The sequence below is a fragment of the Heloderma suspectum genome, chromosome 1 (genome assembly GCF_057233095.1).
Source record: "Heloderma suspectum isolate Gila_16-S chromosome 1, 16-S_ref, whole genome shotgun sequence".
NCBI classification, from domain to species: domain Eukaryota; kingdom Metazoa; phylum Chordata; class Lepidosauria; order Squamata; family Helodermatidae; genus Heloderma; species Heloderma suspectum.
The window spans coordinates 115392209-115408120 of record NC_139458.1 but is presented as its reverse complement, the minus strand read 5'-3'; the positions used below and the strand labels follow the sequence as shown (position 1 = coordinate 115408120).

The 15912-nt window shown below is 44.4% G+C and overlaps 1 protein-coding gene and 1 pseudogene across 1 annotated transcript in view; both read right to left on the bottom strand.

Moving 5' to 3' along the window:
- Positions 1 to 10590, bottom strand: part of NRIP3 (nuclear receptor interacting protein 3) — a 47474-nt gene extending 36884 nt beyond the window's left edge. The window contains exon 1 of the mRNA XM_084828360.1: positions 10417 to 10590. Within this exon, the coding sequence (XP_084684486.1) occupies positions 10417 to 10590 (174 nt within the window). The remainder of the gene's footprint in view (positions 1 to 10416) is intronic.
- On the bottom strand, positions 5543 to 6376 carry LOC146357719 (cilia- and flagella-associated protein 77 pseudogene; annotated as a pseudogene).
- Positions 10591 to 15912: the final 5322 nt, after the last annotated feature.

The following is a 15912-nucleotide window of genomic DNA, read 5'->3' as shown; positions in this document are numbered from 1 at the left end:
AGTCCTGATGGCTACATGCTACCTCCAGTATCAGAGGCACCAGTCTATGTGCACCAGTCTATATGCACCAGTCACTGGGGAACACGGGCGGGAGGGTGCCGTTGCACTCATTTCCTGCTTGTGGGTTTCCCATGGAGAGCTGGCTGGCCACTGTGTGAACAGAATGCTGGACTAGATGGACCCTTGGTCTGATTCAGCATGGCTTTTCTTATGTTCTTAAATAACCCATGGCCTGTTCTTATAATATGCCGCTGATTTAAACAAGCCACCATGGCGTCTTTAAATTGTGGCTTGTTTAAGCCATGGTGGCTTGTTTGATCATACAAACTGTCCCACTCAGATGAGGCTTTTATTACTCCATTGCCCTGCCTCATTCACATTATTCTTAGAGGGTCTGGATGATGATGATGTCTTCCACTTGTAACCCTCCTGTGTTTTCCTACCACTTTGTTGGTCTTTTTTCTTTCTGCCAAAAAATCCATTAGGGAAGAATAGATGAAATAGCTGCACAATGCCTTCTGGTTGCTAAAGTTAGGACCTCTCCATCTAGAAGCGCGCACACAACACACACAGAGAGCAAAACTGTTTCCTCCATAGGCATTTCCTCCTGATATAGTGCTGCAGGGAACTTGTGGGAACATCATGCAAACAATACTGGGCAGGCTTTGCTTCACCATGCGGAAACACCCTGAGGTCTGAATGGAAACTAAGCTCTATATATCACGCAGTGAAGCTGCAATCAGCCACCAAGGCTGGAGGCAATGCACGTGAATCATCCTTCTACCAATGAATTTAATGGAACAAAATCCACCCATTGTAGCTTACAACAGAAGAGCAATGATTGGGTAGCAGTAGGGGCCACCCATCTGGAAGCAGCCCTGCAGTCTGAGAAAAGACTGATGAACCAGAGGAAAAATACAGGATCACAATGATTGGATGATGCTGTCACGTGGATGGCCTGAAAAAGGTGAGTGAATGAACGAAGCACGGCAATTCCACACTAAAGGCCTAGTGTGGAATCCCCCTAGGACAGGGGTGCAGAACCTCTTTCAACCTACAGGCTGAATCCTTTTCAGAGAAGCTCTTGTGGGCTGCATTCCAGTGGTGGGTGGGGCCAAAGGCAAATGGGGCAGGGCTAAAGCCAAAAATACCATCGTATTTTAGCTTAAAGTTCTTACTACCTGAGGTAAAACATTGCAGTCTTTTAGGATGGGCAAAAAAATGCACAAAAGCAGGGAAACCACCAAATGATTGGTGGTTGGGGGAAAGGGCCAGGGGAAAGGGCGTGGCCTTCTGTGGAATCCCAGAGGGATCAACTGGGACCCCTGGAGGGCCACATCTGGCCCCTGGGTGTGCATTTTTGTATCCCTGCGCTATGACTTGAACCACTACTTTGAAAAGTAGTAAATCACATGAAAGGGGCAAGCAAACCACAACAGAGAGGTATAATTGAAAACTATCCTTCAGACTTAGCATTGCAGATGACACTGAAACACACATTTGAGTCTCTCTCACATCACTTATGAGTTCTGTTAATGGGGAGGAGGGGAGAGAGAATTTGAAAGAGGAATCAAATGTATGTCCAAGCATCAATGCAGGGTTTACATTCCCATAAAAAGCCAATTCAAGCCTCAGGGCTGAATAATGTCTTGTTCTTCTGAACCTAAGGAAGAAGAGGGACTCGCAGGGCACAAGTGCTCCACAGTCTTAACCAGTTTCATAGGAAATCCTGGGTGCTGCATTTCTGTGAGGTGGCCTAGCGATAGAACTCCGAACACTTTTATCAGACGTTAATTCCTTGCATTCTTTGGGGAGAGCCATGACCGTTAAGCTGCTATAAAATGGACAGTAAGTTTGTAGTGTAGCTGTGCCTCACGCGTATTCCAGCTTTGATTCCCTCTTCCTCTTGTGCCACTCCCAGATTTCCCTGTACAGCTGTTGGCTCCTCCTTCAAGCTACCTGCACTATCCAGCAATATTTATTTTGTGTCTGCATCTAACTAACCTCCTTGCCCACTGACCCTGGCTATTCCACAAAGTGTTCCCAGTAGTGGAGGCTGGTGCCTCAGATGTCAGTGGGGCAGTGAATCCACTCTGGGTTTCCATCAGAAAGAGCTATTCCAGGTGCTGAATCCTATCCCCAAAATGGGCTCAGCACCCTGGATACCACCTTTAGTGTTCTGACTGAAACCTGGAAAGGACTCACTACCCCACTGATATTGGAGCCACCAGCCTCCACTGGTTCCCAGCATAGACATCTTTGTTTTTTCCAGTACCCTGCTTTTTGACAACTGTTAGTGTTGTGCAGCTACTCTTGACAGAACCTGAGTGCACACTCCTTAAGGCAAGATTTATGATGACTTCTTGTCTGTTTCTGCTGGCATCAACAAACTCAGCACCCAGCAAATAAGCATTAGATACTGCAGAGATAGAGGGCAAAGTTGTAAATAATATTTCTCTCTCAGCTTCCAGTCACACCATAGGAACAAAGCATATCCCTTCTGAAAACAAGCACTTCTGCTAAATACATGAGAGGGGCTGGCACACACAATGGCTTCTAGATGATTCCCAAAAGGCACCATAGGTTGTCCATGCTCTGTAATGCTCCCGTAGCATCTATAACAAGGGTGGGAGACCTCTGATCTACCTGCACTCCCTATCTGGACTCCAGGGTTCCCCAGAGGGCTGCACCCCTCCCCCTGAGCCCACCCCCTTTCTCCCAACCACTGATCATTTGGTGGTTTCCTGGCTTTTCTGCACCCCGCCCCCTTCTAAAAGGTAGAAATGCCTCTCTTAAGGCCTAGCTGCTGGGAGTACAAGCTTTAAGCTACAGTATGCTGGTACGTGGGGGCATTTTGACCCTTTCAACCCTGCCCCCTTTTGTCTTCCTGTAATGCCTACTCCTGTGAGGGCAGAAAATGCTGGACTAGTGAAGGGAGGGGCACAGAATGTGAGGGGAAAGCCCAGGGAAGAACTCTGCTTGTGACAATTGGAGCAGCTGAGGCATGAAGATCAGGAGAAGCAACTGAGGAGAGAAGTGGAGGGGAAAGACAAAGAATGAAGAGAGGGAAGACCAGAAACAAGCCAGGTAGAGGAGCACTACCAATGTGACAGCACTGTGCACCTACGCTTTTTTAACGGATTACCTGTGGTAAGAGAAAAGATGGAAGAAGTAGTAGGCAAACACAGGAGGGTTATGACTTGAAGTCATTGGCTTCTGGGCCCTGACAGCACAATGGTGTCATAAAAGCCCAGTCTGGAAGCACCCTAAGCACTTTTCTACACAAGGCTGTTAATCCGCTGTATCTACTTTTGGTTTCATCGCAGAATTGAGATTCAAGCTCTACATAAAGCACTTTTCCTTTCCTGCTTTTCCACTACATAGCCTCTAGGTAACACTCTGGTATAGCGGAATATCACAGTTATATAAGTAGAAAAATACCTTTTCTTTCACTTTCAGAATACCCATTTTCTTACTCTAAAAACAAAACAAAACAAAACAGGGAAGTGCTCTTAAAAAACAGAAGCTAAACTGGAGGAACACCAACAAGGGATGCCATGGGCAGTGACAGAAAAAGCTACTTGACACCCATGCCACATAATAAACTGGGGTTTGGGTCATTTATGTTTTGTTATTGTTTATTCATGACCATATTTGTTAGTTAATTGTGTTAACTGTTTTTAACTGTTCGTGATATTCATGATAGAGTGATTGCAATCTGCCTCTCCACATCCATAGTTTGAGCCACTATGTACATTGATGGTGCTAGCTAAGCAAACACACAATCTTAGATAAAAGATACTATCTACATCACAGCCAGTTTCTATCGCATTATCCCAATATATGAGCCCTGTTCAGGTGCTCACCTGAATGCATGAGAGTTTGAAGGTGGTAGCGATTCGGAACCATACATGCTGCCTCCCCCCTCCCCCAGTCTCCTGGTGTTGTGGCCCCATCCACCTCAGTTCAGGCCTTGCTGTGTTGAATCGGCAAGGTTTGAAAGGTAGTTCTACTTGCATTTGCTTGAATGTGAATAGAGGTCTCTGCACAACCAGAGACCCTGATAAGCCAGCATGCCGGGAGACATAGGGAGTGGGCGCATGCACGACCCTGACTCTCTACGCCTTTTAAGCCCTCATGCATTCAGGTAAAGACCTGAGCAGGTTTCTGTCACACTCCAATGTGACCAAGGAACATAGCTCAAGGGACTAAGAGATAGGAGCAGATTTGATTATCAATGGCAGTCTTGGCCCATCATCTCAGTGGTGTCCCCAATTATTCACCTTTACTTTTTCTTATAGAAGAGAACAAATGGGCTCTACCACAAAATATTGTAGTGTACTCCATCCACACACACCATAATAGGCATTTTGCTAGTTATATAGCTTGTTCCTGAATTCCGTCACAATTTAGTGTGACTAAGAAATAGATGACAGAAAATAGGGCACAGCTATATGGAGGAAGGTTTGGAGCCATGCAAATCAAATAGAATACAAAAGAAATCTAAGTGCTGGCTCAGCTGCAGAAGTACAATACAAGCAGCCAAAATACATATTTTAGGTTATGCATCATGATAGCTCACCAAAATCGGCTAATCTTTAAACAGTCAATAGGTCCCAATATAGACTATGCTTTATATACCTTAGAAGCTCCTTTAGCTGAATCTGCAGATTATATGCATATACTGCTCACACATGCACCCCTTATTGCCCAATCTAAAACAGCAATGCAATTTGTGATGATTAAAAAGAAGGAAATGATAACAAATTAGTTCATATATTCTGGATGTTCTACAGGCCACAGGAATTGAGGAGATTTTACAGTAAATGAAGCAGATAAAATGATTTGGGGAGAAAACACAGACAAGGCACAACAAAGTGAGGGGTGGTTCCCAAATAAGGGGTCTTTTTCCCTGGCAAAAACAGAAAGGTGCTGCCATCTGCCCTCCTCTCTCATTCCATCTTCTTAGCTAAAGCATATGCTGACATCCCTGTTGGCCCCCCACCCCCTTTAGAAAACATGGGAGTTTTGCACACTGCGGGCCTTTCCAGATGATTTTTTAAAACCCTGTATTTCATTCTTAACACTATGTTAACACTAGCCACTGGGTTGGATCCAGATCCTTCATTCCACCAGCAGAACACTGCTTGGAGAATGGAATTTCCACCCGCTCCCTTTCTCTGCCTCTGCATGTTCTCCAAACCGGCTCTGGATTTACTGATTTACTGATGTCAGCTGCTGCTGCTATAGCAGCGCTGGCCTGTTGTATTGTACTGTTGCATGTCATTGTAAGGGCATGCCAGTGCCACCGGTCGCAGTGCTGCACTTATGCGGCAGCCAGGAGATCCATCCTTCCTGCTGGCCCAGGCCTAGCAGAGAGTGCATCCTGTTACAGCAGCACAAATAAAAACGTCTGGCAAGGAACTTAATTTTAATGTTGTCTCCATGACAAGCACAGTCAGAAGTTTTCTTTTTATCATGGCAAATGCTCCTCCTTTTGAGACAGAATATGAGGTTGCATGTTTCTTTATAAAGCCGAATCCTACACATGTGTATAAATGCCCTGAGCAAGTTGACCCCGTCGAACCGGAGCCTCAATTCGCTGGGCTTTAAAAGCATTTGCTCGATCTTCTTGAGTTGGGAAAGTGACAAGATGGGGGGCAGTTTTCTTAAACTGTGGCATTTGCCACAGCGAGTCCAGCTTCACTGGGATTTGGTGTTTCCTCAGCAGGACAGTACGTGTATCATATATTTTCCCTCGCCTTTTCCGTTGGTGTTTCTTTTCTTTAAGATATATATTGGAGTTTTGCTGCTCCTGTACCCATAGATCCCCGAACTTATGTTGAAGGATATCTATGATGGGTGTGGAGGGACGATGGGGCTTCCCATAGGTCATTGCGTCGGGAAGCCGAGGTGGATCCTTTGGGAACCTATTCCCCTCAGCTTCTTTGCAGCGGACATCATGGTGTTGGCGATACAGGTAGTGTTCCCTTGCGGTGAAAAGACCAGCCTTTATTCCATTATAATCCATGGTAATGAAGTCCTTTGGCATCTCCTTGTTTTTTATGATTCTGTGTGGCATTACCTGCCAGTGCCCTATGGCTTCAGGAACTCCTCCATCAGTCCCACGTAAGGTTAATCCATAGACAAAATCTGCCCCTGGAATCTTGGTACACCGTCTGCGTGTCCTTCCTAGCTCTGGCTTTAGAATGAGGTGGTTCTGGAACATGCTGTCTCTCACCCGTCCAATCCTGTCATTTTCTGACCCGGGCGGGATATCAGTTTGTGTCAGCGGTAGCAGTGGTGGTGGACAAATGTCACTAACAGTTGCCTTCCTTTTACGCTTACTAAGATATTTTTGTACAGATGAATCCATATCTGATAAATAAATAGTAAACAGACACTTGTGCTTCCAGCTCTTTCTGTTGCAAAGCAATATTTGATACAGGCCTCTGTGGCCATCTGAGTGTAACTTGAAGCTTTGGTGTGACATCACAACCCATGCAAAATTTATTGTTGTGATTCACTATGTCATCAAAGCCTGATCTATTCATTTGCAGCTTGCCAGTAAATTACTCAATACAAGGTAGGTCCAGTGTGTGTGTGTGTGTGTGTGTGTGTGTGTGTGTGGCTGAGGAGGACAGAGAGAGGCACTGTCAAACTAAATGGCCCTGAGAGGTCATTTAATTTAGTGTTCATTAAACAAAAAGACTCAGTTGTCTAATTTATTTTTCTCAGAAAGCTGACCCTTAATTTCTAGATGTCGCTAAAGAAGTCCTCACGCTAATAATCACAGGGAGTATTCTGCAACCCGCACGTTAATATATATATATATATATATATATATTTGCTACTATTATGACATTAAATGTTTTATCCACGCTACTCTGATAGTTATATATTTCAAAGCCTATTGGAGCTCCCTTTTGAGTGCTTCTTCATTATAACAGGATGATTTGATGAGTAGGGCACTATGAAGTGCACCATGAGACTCAATCAGGCATAAAATTCATAGGCGTGGGGGCAGCCTACCTAGCTTTTATCATCTTGGGGTCTCAGTATTTAACCTTTTGCTTGTGTTAGGTTAACAGAAAACAATAGAAATGTTTTCTTAATTCAGAGGTGGGGAACCTCTTTCAGCCCAAGGGCCAAATTCCATTGCAGATAAGCTCTCGGGGGAGGCGTTCCCGTGGTGGATGGGGCTGGAGGCAAAGGCGGCAGGGTCAAAGGCAAAAGAGGTGGGGCCAAAAACATAAAAAACACTAGTATATTTTAGCTGAAGGCTCTTCCTCCCAGTTTAGTTACCCTAGGAAAGACATTCCAACCCTCTGGTATGGGGAAACAACTGCACTAAAGACAGAAAACCACCAAACGATTGGTGGCTGGGTAACAGGGAGAGGGAGCGGGGCCAGGGGTAGGGGGCATGGCTATCTAAGGAACCTCAGAGGATGGGGTTGGGACCCAGAGGGCTGGCTTTGGCCCCCGTGCATGAGGATCCCCACCACTGTCATAATTTCTTGATAAAATGCTACATACATGCATGTTATATGTCTTGTGACTTGATGTGTAGTCTGTGAATGAGATCATGTGCTTGACTTATTGGCTCTGTGCATACTTCTAGTTCTTTTTTTCTCTTTTTTGTGCTTGAGGCATATTGTACTAGTCTGGATTATGGTGAATTGATAGTGGTGAGCTCATATCATCTGTGGGAGCCCACCTACTTCTTGAGTTAACAATTCCATCCCTGAGCCCAGCTGTGGTTCTGCCTTAAGTCAGTCCTGGCTGGATCAGCGTACATAAGAACCAGGCCCTGGAATGGATGCTCTCTCTTTCCCCTGTGCTGATCCCACTTTGTGTCAACCCAGAGTTGTCTGAAGAGCACAGTGGTCTGCTGTTGTGTGGCAACCCCAACGTATTTCCCTCCAACTGTCCTACTAGTGGTGATGCAGGGAGAGAGGTCCAGGGAATTAGTCAGGGTCAGTACCAAAGGCAAGGTCAGAAGGCACTCCAAGGTCCAAACTGAGGAAACTGCAGAGCAGAACGGAGTTATCAGGGAAAAGGCAGGAGTCTCACAGCTGGTGCACAGACATTGGTCCAGCACTCTGAGCCTAGAAGAGAAGTCTTTTAAGTTAGAGCCTTCAGAGCCCCTCCCAGAGCACAGCTGAGGGCATTAGGACAACCTGAGGAATGGTCTATTCCCAAACAGAGCCTTGCTCACTAGTATATCTTTACTCATGAAGAGTTCTTATTCCTCAGGCAGGCACTTCTGCCTCTGGCAGTTGGCCAAGCCTGAATCTTGAAACAGCTGTTTAGCATCTGCCTCCGAGTCTTGGAGGCAGCTAACTGGGTCATGAAAGGTGGGGTCAATGGCCGCCTCTTCCAAGGGCCCAGAATCACCTTGATTTTTCTCAAGGACCCTAGACACAGGCAGCTCCTCCATGATATTTGGCTTGGGGGGCTTCAGGTCATCCTCCAAAGAGATGTCCTCGAGAGGCAACATGACATCAATCCAACAAAATGTATAGATCGAGGGTTAGTGCTCCAGAGTCAATCCCAAGGATGGCAGTGCTGAGGAGCTGGAGATCTGTGCCAGGATGCCATCTGGCTCAACTATTTCAGTGCCCAGTGGATACGATGGCCCTATACCTGTAATCTCATTGCATCACTTCACTGTGGTTCAGTTTCCTCTAGAATTTGTTGATCTAGACCAAGGATGGGGAACCTCCAGTCCATGGGGTGGATGTGGCCCCTGGGGGTTCTCCCTTCTGGCTTCTTTTGTTATTATCTTCCATCAGTGATTGGATATAAAAGGATATTTAAAGGCAATTAACCTTTAAATACTTTGCAAAGAATCGAACTGTGCTTTGCATGCATGAGAACTGCTGCATAGAATCGGGATGTGGATTTCGCAGGCATAAGAGCTGTTGTCCTAGGGCTTACTCCTGTGTAGATTTGCTTAGCATTGAGCTGTGCTTTGTATGCTTGGCTTGGTGGGAAAATGACTGACTTGGTAAGAATTCCATTTGGCCCTGCCCACTTGTCTTTCTTTGTCCTTGGCTCTGCCCTGTGACCTTAGCCCCACCCACTGCTGGAGTGAAATCCTTGAGATCCTTCCCAAATTGGAATTTGGCCCCTGGGTTGAAAAAGGTTCAACGCCCCTGATCTAGATAAAAAGTCTGCTTAGAACAGACTCTCCCATCACATAAACTAAAGCCATAAGGTCCAGATCTAAATCCAATACCAGTGAAACAGAAATAAAGATAATATGTGAGTTAGCAAGCACTTAACAAACACCAATAGTAAATGGAGTAAGTCAATATATAAAACCATACTTATGAACCCAGAATTTTAATTAAAACGAGAGTCTTAGTTTTTGCCAGCACTTGTTCTGAAGCTAAGGTCTGATATTGTTTTAAAAGACATTTCTTGTGCATAAATCGGAAGTCATTTAGCCATTACAAATCCAAACCTACATTTTAACAGCATAAAGACTATACAAAGTAAAAGTTCTAAAAGGTGCACTGATCACTATATTCAGCTTCTCTCTTGACAAATGTTGTGAGGTCAAATACAGCATGCAACATATAGAGCGAGATCCGAACTCCAGAGGAAACTAGAAATCAACATAGAGAGAAGTTTCTGCTTGACTAGATTTTCTTCTTCCATTCAAGCGATACCTTTAACGTATGCTTCTATTTAAAGAAGCTGGGGAAGCTTTGCAAATGTATGTTCTGGAAGAAAGCTAGCTTTCCACTATATGGGAAACAATTTTAGACTGAGAGTCAAAGTAGACAAGCCAAAGGAAATCTGTGACAATCTCTCAGTGTTTCTATTTTTCCTCTAAAGGCTATGTCCCTGCTCCCCAAATAGAATCAAGGGCACAGCACTAAGGAACAGGTTTTAACCCCCTTCTCCTGACACCATGAAACTGCTATTTGCTCCTCTGCAGAAAACATACAGGGATTGTAATATTAAGGCCGCAAATCTGCAATCCTGAACACATTTACTTGGAAATAAGTTCTGTTGAAACGAACTGGACTTCTGCCTAAGTGCAAGCATTGCATTACTGGAAATACATCAAAATGGCTAAACAAGGCCATCTTTAAAAACAAAACAAAACACAACCAAGAAGGAATGCTTTGTTGCACTTGTAAGCATAAATATAAACCATGTTCAGCTCTCGATAAACATATCTAACACCGAATGATGGCTTAAAGGCTGCCCAAATTATATCCTCAGTCTTTGTTCCTCCCCTCCCCCCCCAGTTTACTTGCTATGTTAATTTTCTATGGCTTCCAAAGGCAATCAAGCTCATTATTCTGAACACAGGAAAAATAACACTAGGACACACAGACAACATTTGAGATTCATCTTTTGAATCTATGTTTCTTTGATTATAATTTGTATATATCTTACAGTATCTTTTGAAGTTCCGAGTTTTTTCAGTCCATCTAATGGTAGCAGGTCAGCAGAGTCCTTGTGGTTAAACTGAACCGCCTGCTTCATTCTCCTCTGCTGTCGGAGAGATGCGGCTTCCCTCATGTCCACGTCTTTCCTCGTTGGCTCTGTGAGGAGCCCCGAATAAAACATCTTTGGCTCTTTTCTGGCAGTGCCTTTCTCTGTCTCGCTCTCAAGCTGCTGCTACGCTCCAATATAGAAATGAATGCCTCGGCGATCTATTGTGTGCACTTTATAATACAATCCGTGTGACGTTTGGAGAGCAGCAGGTACCCCAGCCAGTGCGGCTTAGTAAAGGAGGGGTTATGCACACACTGCAATATGCTACACATCCCAACATGTGTAACATAGGTTAGCTGCAAAATAAGACTAGGGAACTGAGGCACTCACCAGCTTCCTTTTGCAAAAGCAACCTTGCTGTCTGTCCTGTAGCCTTCATTCATAGTCAGGTGCTTTCCATGGGAAAAGATGCTTCACACAATAAGCTAGCATTTTCTTTCCCAACAAACACATGTGACCGTCTGCCTTTTTAAAAAGGCAGTGCGGTCCTCGTATATCATGCATATAGATTTAAAGTGAAACCATCTGCTATAAACCATAGGCTAAATTGTGCTTTCCCTGTCCAAAGCAAAAGGCTATGTGTATAAACTGCCCAGTCCACAAAAGGATCTCACACACACACATGCGCAACATATCTTTGTTAATGCCTGCCACTTATGCAGCACACATACAAATGTGCATGCCATTTAAGACAGTTTTCAGGTACATGCTTATCATGCCAAACTCGGTGCTTTTCAAGCATCTTGCTGGAAATACTACAAAAGCTGCGCTTTGGACATGCAACTGTCTTCATGGGAGGGAATGCCACGTAACTGCCCACCACCACCATGCCACACATGTGCACACAAACTTGCATACAGAAAAACATCCACCCAAATCCAATTTTGAGGCAAGGATTGGATATCGATTGCACTGCAGTATACCTAACTCCATCGTCCAGGAATGGGGAACCTCCAGCCCTGGGGCCAAATCTGGCCCTCCTGGATTCTCCAAAGGCCATGCCCCTTACCTTGGCTCCACCCTCTTTCCCCCAACCACCAGTCATTTGGTGGTTTGTAGACTTTCATTCTTTTACAATTGGGAAAAATGCATAAAAGGCTTAGTGGCAGTAAGAGCTTCAAGCTAAAATATGCAGGGTATGTGTGTGTATTTTTGGCTGCACCCCTTTTGCCTTCCCTCCCTTTTCCTTTGGCCCCACCCACCCTGGAATGTGGCCCCTGATAGCTTCTCCAGAATGGAATTTGGCCTGTGGGCTGAAAGAGGTTCCCCGCTCCTGTCATAGGTGCAGGGTCTTCAGCTCCCGCTGGTCCACATAAGGTATGGGCTCAGGTTTGTGACCCTTTGGAACTGTGCAGTCTGCACATCTAGTTTCCCAAAGTCAGTCTGGGGAATATTCTGGTAGTGGGCTGGGGGGTAGCAGCAGGAAGCTGCTAACCTTTTCCAGAATACCAGCTTTCTACACTTCCAGTTGGGATGCTCTTCTATGTAGCTGTGCTCTTAAAGACATAATTGTTCAGATATCCCTCTCCCCCTGGCTGGCAGGTGATGGAGAAAGGTGGAATCAAATGAATTATTCTGGAGGAGGGGGGTGGATGGTTGGTTGTGAGCTGCAGAGCAGCCATTTAGTGGTGGGTGTGATGCAGCAAACTGCCCTGCCCAACTTCCTTCTGCCTAATTCTTGCCAGGTGGTAACTGCACTTCGATTACTGCATTGAGCAGGGGGTTGGACTTGATGGTCTTATAGGCCCCTTCCAACCCTATTATTCTATGATTCACCCTGCTACTCTAGTACATGGCAGGTGGGAAACAGACGAAGTGGCACAGAGCAGGAAGGAGCCAGAACAAGAAACAATGATCTCTGAAGCAACAGGTGATTTCTCAGAGAACTGAGCTATAAACTGTGGTTTATAGGGCAGATGGTTTTGCTTTGTGCTGGTGGGTTGGACCTGACGCCCTTTTTTTCTTTCCAACTCTATAATTTGCTTCCATCCCCCTTGCCCTCACCCTCCAAAAAGAATTGGTAAATGCCAGGCCTCATTAGTATTAGCTTTTCATGTACATTTTGGAAGATTGTGGAAGCACACTGGAAGCAAGCTTATCTGTGTGCGAGTTATTAGTTTCTGCAAGAATGACAGAGAGGGTGGCCCTGATCCAGGTGAAGTTAGTTGTGCTTCAGTCCCTTGACTACACTGTAGGAGCAGATAGAAAAAAATTTACTGAAAATAAAATAGGTCTGAAGCTCAGCAGGAAATGGCATCAGCCCCTAAACCCCAAGCAATACATACTGGCCACAGAATTCTCAAGCCACAGAACTGATAGCTCAGCACGCACACATCCACCCACCCTGTATGTTGGCATATGAGAAAATGATTCATTACTCTTTGTTCCAGAGGAGTTTTCCAAACATACATTTGCATGTTAATCATACAGTCAGTAATGGGTCATTCTTGCACCATTAAAATGAAAGGGAATGTCTTCTGTAGGATATGAAGCCTATGAAAACAAAAGGCATAAGCTTTCTACATACAAACTGCAAAATACTATGCATTGCAACACTTTCTGAGTCAGAGGTAAAGAGGGGCTTAAAAGCACAGATTTTCTTTAACCTCTTATTCAATCCCCCTTTGCCTGTGCTGAATGATAAACAGCCAAATGCTACTCTGGGGCTGAAAACACAGAAGCAACGTTTTCTATCCTTTCTCATCTTAGAATAGTTGGTTATTATTACATAATGAATCATTTACAAGCAAATAGGACTCTCTGGGGGTAAAAGCAACTTGTTTTTCACCTAGGAGCTCTTTGGCACTTTGCCAACTGATTAGATAAAGATGCTTGCTTCAACTTATTTCTTCTATCCTTGGGCTAAGAGAGGCAACAGAAAACAAAACAAAGCTCCCCTCCCCTGCTAAAATGATGTCACTTTTATGTAATAGGAAGAAAGATCCACGTGGCAGAGGCCTTACATCTTGAATTAGCAAGGGTCAATAAGCCCTTGATTCACAGTGAGCCTGGGGACTACATCAAAGTGGAGGTATAGGAGTGGTACTAAAGTGCAATCCTGCCTTCTCTAGGCTGAATTTTATTTTATTACTGCAAGCAAATGAAAAAGAGTTTGTTAGCCCCAGAGTTTCACATTGGTTGTAGACAAGTTTTGTAATCACATCACAGGCCAATAGAGTAGTGTTAAAAACAATATATCTTGGTGCATAACATCAAATATGATTAAAAACACAACACACACACACACACGTACGTACAAATACCAAACTCATTCTCTGAGCGCCAATCTTTATGTAACCAAAACAGCACCATCCACATGCAAGAAGAAGATAACAGCAGGCTTGGGAGAAACTTCAGTACAAATCCCCCATCCCACCCCCCACCCCCATGTGTACTGCATGCGTGCCCGTTGTTTACATAATTACCTGCACTGCAGTACAGGTTGGCATGTCACTCAAACCCATGGCATGTTATCCGAATTGGGTCTAGTATGTTTATGCTGGAGTACGTGCTGCTTCTCAGCTCCATGGATTTCTGGATGATGCGGATTATTTAGATTAGTCCAGTAGATAGGTGAAAGAGTTGTGCCTTTGATGATAAAAGCATGAAATCTGGCACACTTTTAGACCATACCATATTGGATATTCTTTGCTATAGGGCCATCTCAGATTTCCCCTGTAACAAAATTGGCAGCCATGTTGAAATATGGCCACCAATCACAGTTACGATTCCTCAGTTTCTCTGCCTTCTCTGATATGAGCCTGCCTAGTACTTAAAAACCTCAGGCCCTTCTTTTAAGACCAGTACCTTCAGAGGCACATTTGGTGGCAACATGAAAGAGGGCCTTTTCGGTGGCTGCTCCCAGGCTGTGGAACTCCCTGCTGAGGGAGCTAGGTTGGCTCCTTCTCTGCTGTCCTTCCACTGGCAGGCAAAGACCTTGTTATTCAAGTAGGCCTTTGGAGCGTAAGCAGGTCTGTTGGATTGGAGGTTGTTTTTAAGCTGTTATTGTTGTGTTGTTAATTGTGGCTTGTTCTATGGTTTCTGGGTGGTTTGTAAACCACCCCAGCCACCCAGCCTTGCTGGGTTCAGATATCACAACAAGCTGCGTCCACCAAGTATAATCACTCTAATTAGGTGGCTTGCAACCAGGAGGGAAAATAAGCTTGCGGGGAGGGAAAATAAGCCACTGTGGCTTATTTTCCCTCCATGATCATATGAACTCACCCACTGACTTACTTTTATGTTTGTGCTCTTCCACAGCATTTTGTATTAAATATGTATAGTTCTGTGAAAAGGCCACTTAAGTTACAGATCATTCCTTTGCAGGTTTACTCTGAAGTATATTCCACAGAATTTAATGGCACTTATCCTCAAGAAACGTACCTGGGATTGCAGCTTAACATTCACAGGATTTTGTACAATGGACGTCATTCTGAGGCTGCAATTGTGTGCATGCTTATCTATTGGACACAGAGATCTGGTTTTCACATAACACTATCCCATGGTTTTATTTAACCCATGGGTTGCTGAATTCTGGCTTGTCATGATATGCAAACCCAGCTGCACTAACAAACCATGGTTTGTTAACCACGAACAACCCAATGACCTCGTTCCCATGTCACAACAGCAATTCCTATGTTGTTTAACCCTGGAATTGTAGGGATGAGTGGAGCACGCAACCCACACACTTGTCATTTCCACTTTTAATCAACAACCCAGGAACACCCCATTCCTGGGTTGTTTTGTGACATGCGAATCCAGAAACTATGGGTTGATCAACCCAGAGTTAACCCAATAATTACCCATGGTTTGTTGTTGGGTTTTAGCTTTTTAGCTTTCTAGACTTTTAGCTTTGCTGTTTTAAATCTGTATTTTAAATTCCTGCACTGCTGTTAGGTTTTATTGTGGTTGTATTGTTATATTGTAGTTTTAATGTTCTATATATTTTATATTGTTTTATTGTGTGCCGTTCAGTTTTAATTTTTGTGAACCACCCAGAGAGCTTTGGCTATTGGGCGGTATAGAAATTAAATAAATAAATTAAATAAATAAAATAAATTTGGTTGTAAACTCTGGGTTGTTTAACCCATGGATTGTCATTACATGTGAACCCAGAACTGTGGGTTGTTCATGGGTTCTTTTGCCAGGCTACAGAGGCAGCAGGCAAGAGTGGTCAAAACTACCTGCCGCTATACACGCCAGTACTATGGCACCACAAAGGCATTTGGGATAAGGGAGTAGGCGAAGGAGGAGGGAAACACGCAACTGAGAAAACAAACCACATTTTGTTCAATTGTCTGCCAAACAAACCCTAGGTAGGGCAGCAAACCTTGTGTTAATCATGGGTTAATAAACCATGGATTAGTGTTGACTGTGAACCATGTCAGAGGGGCT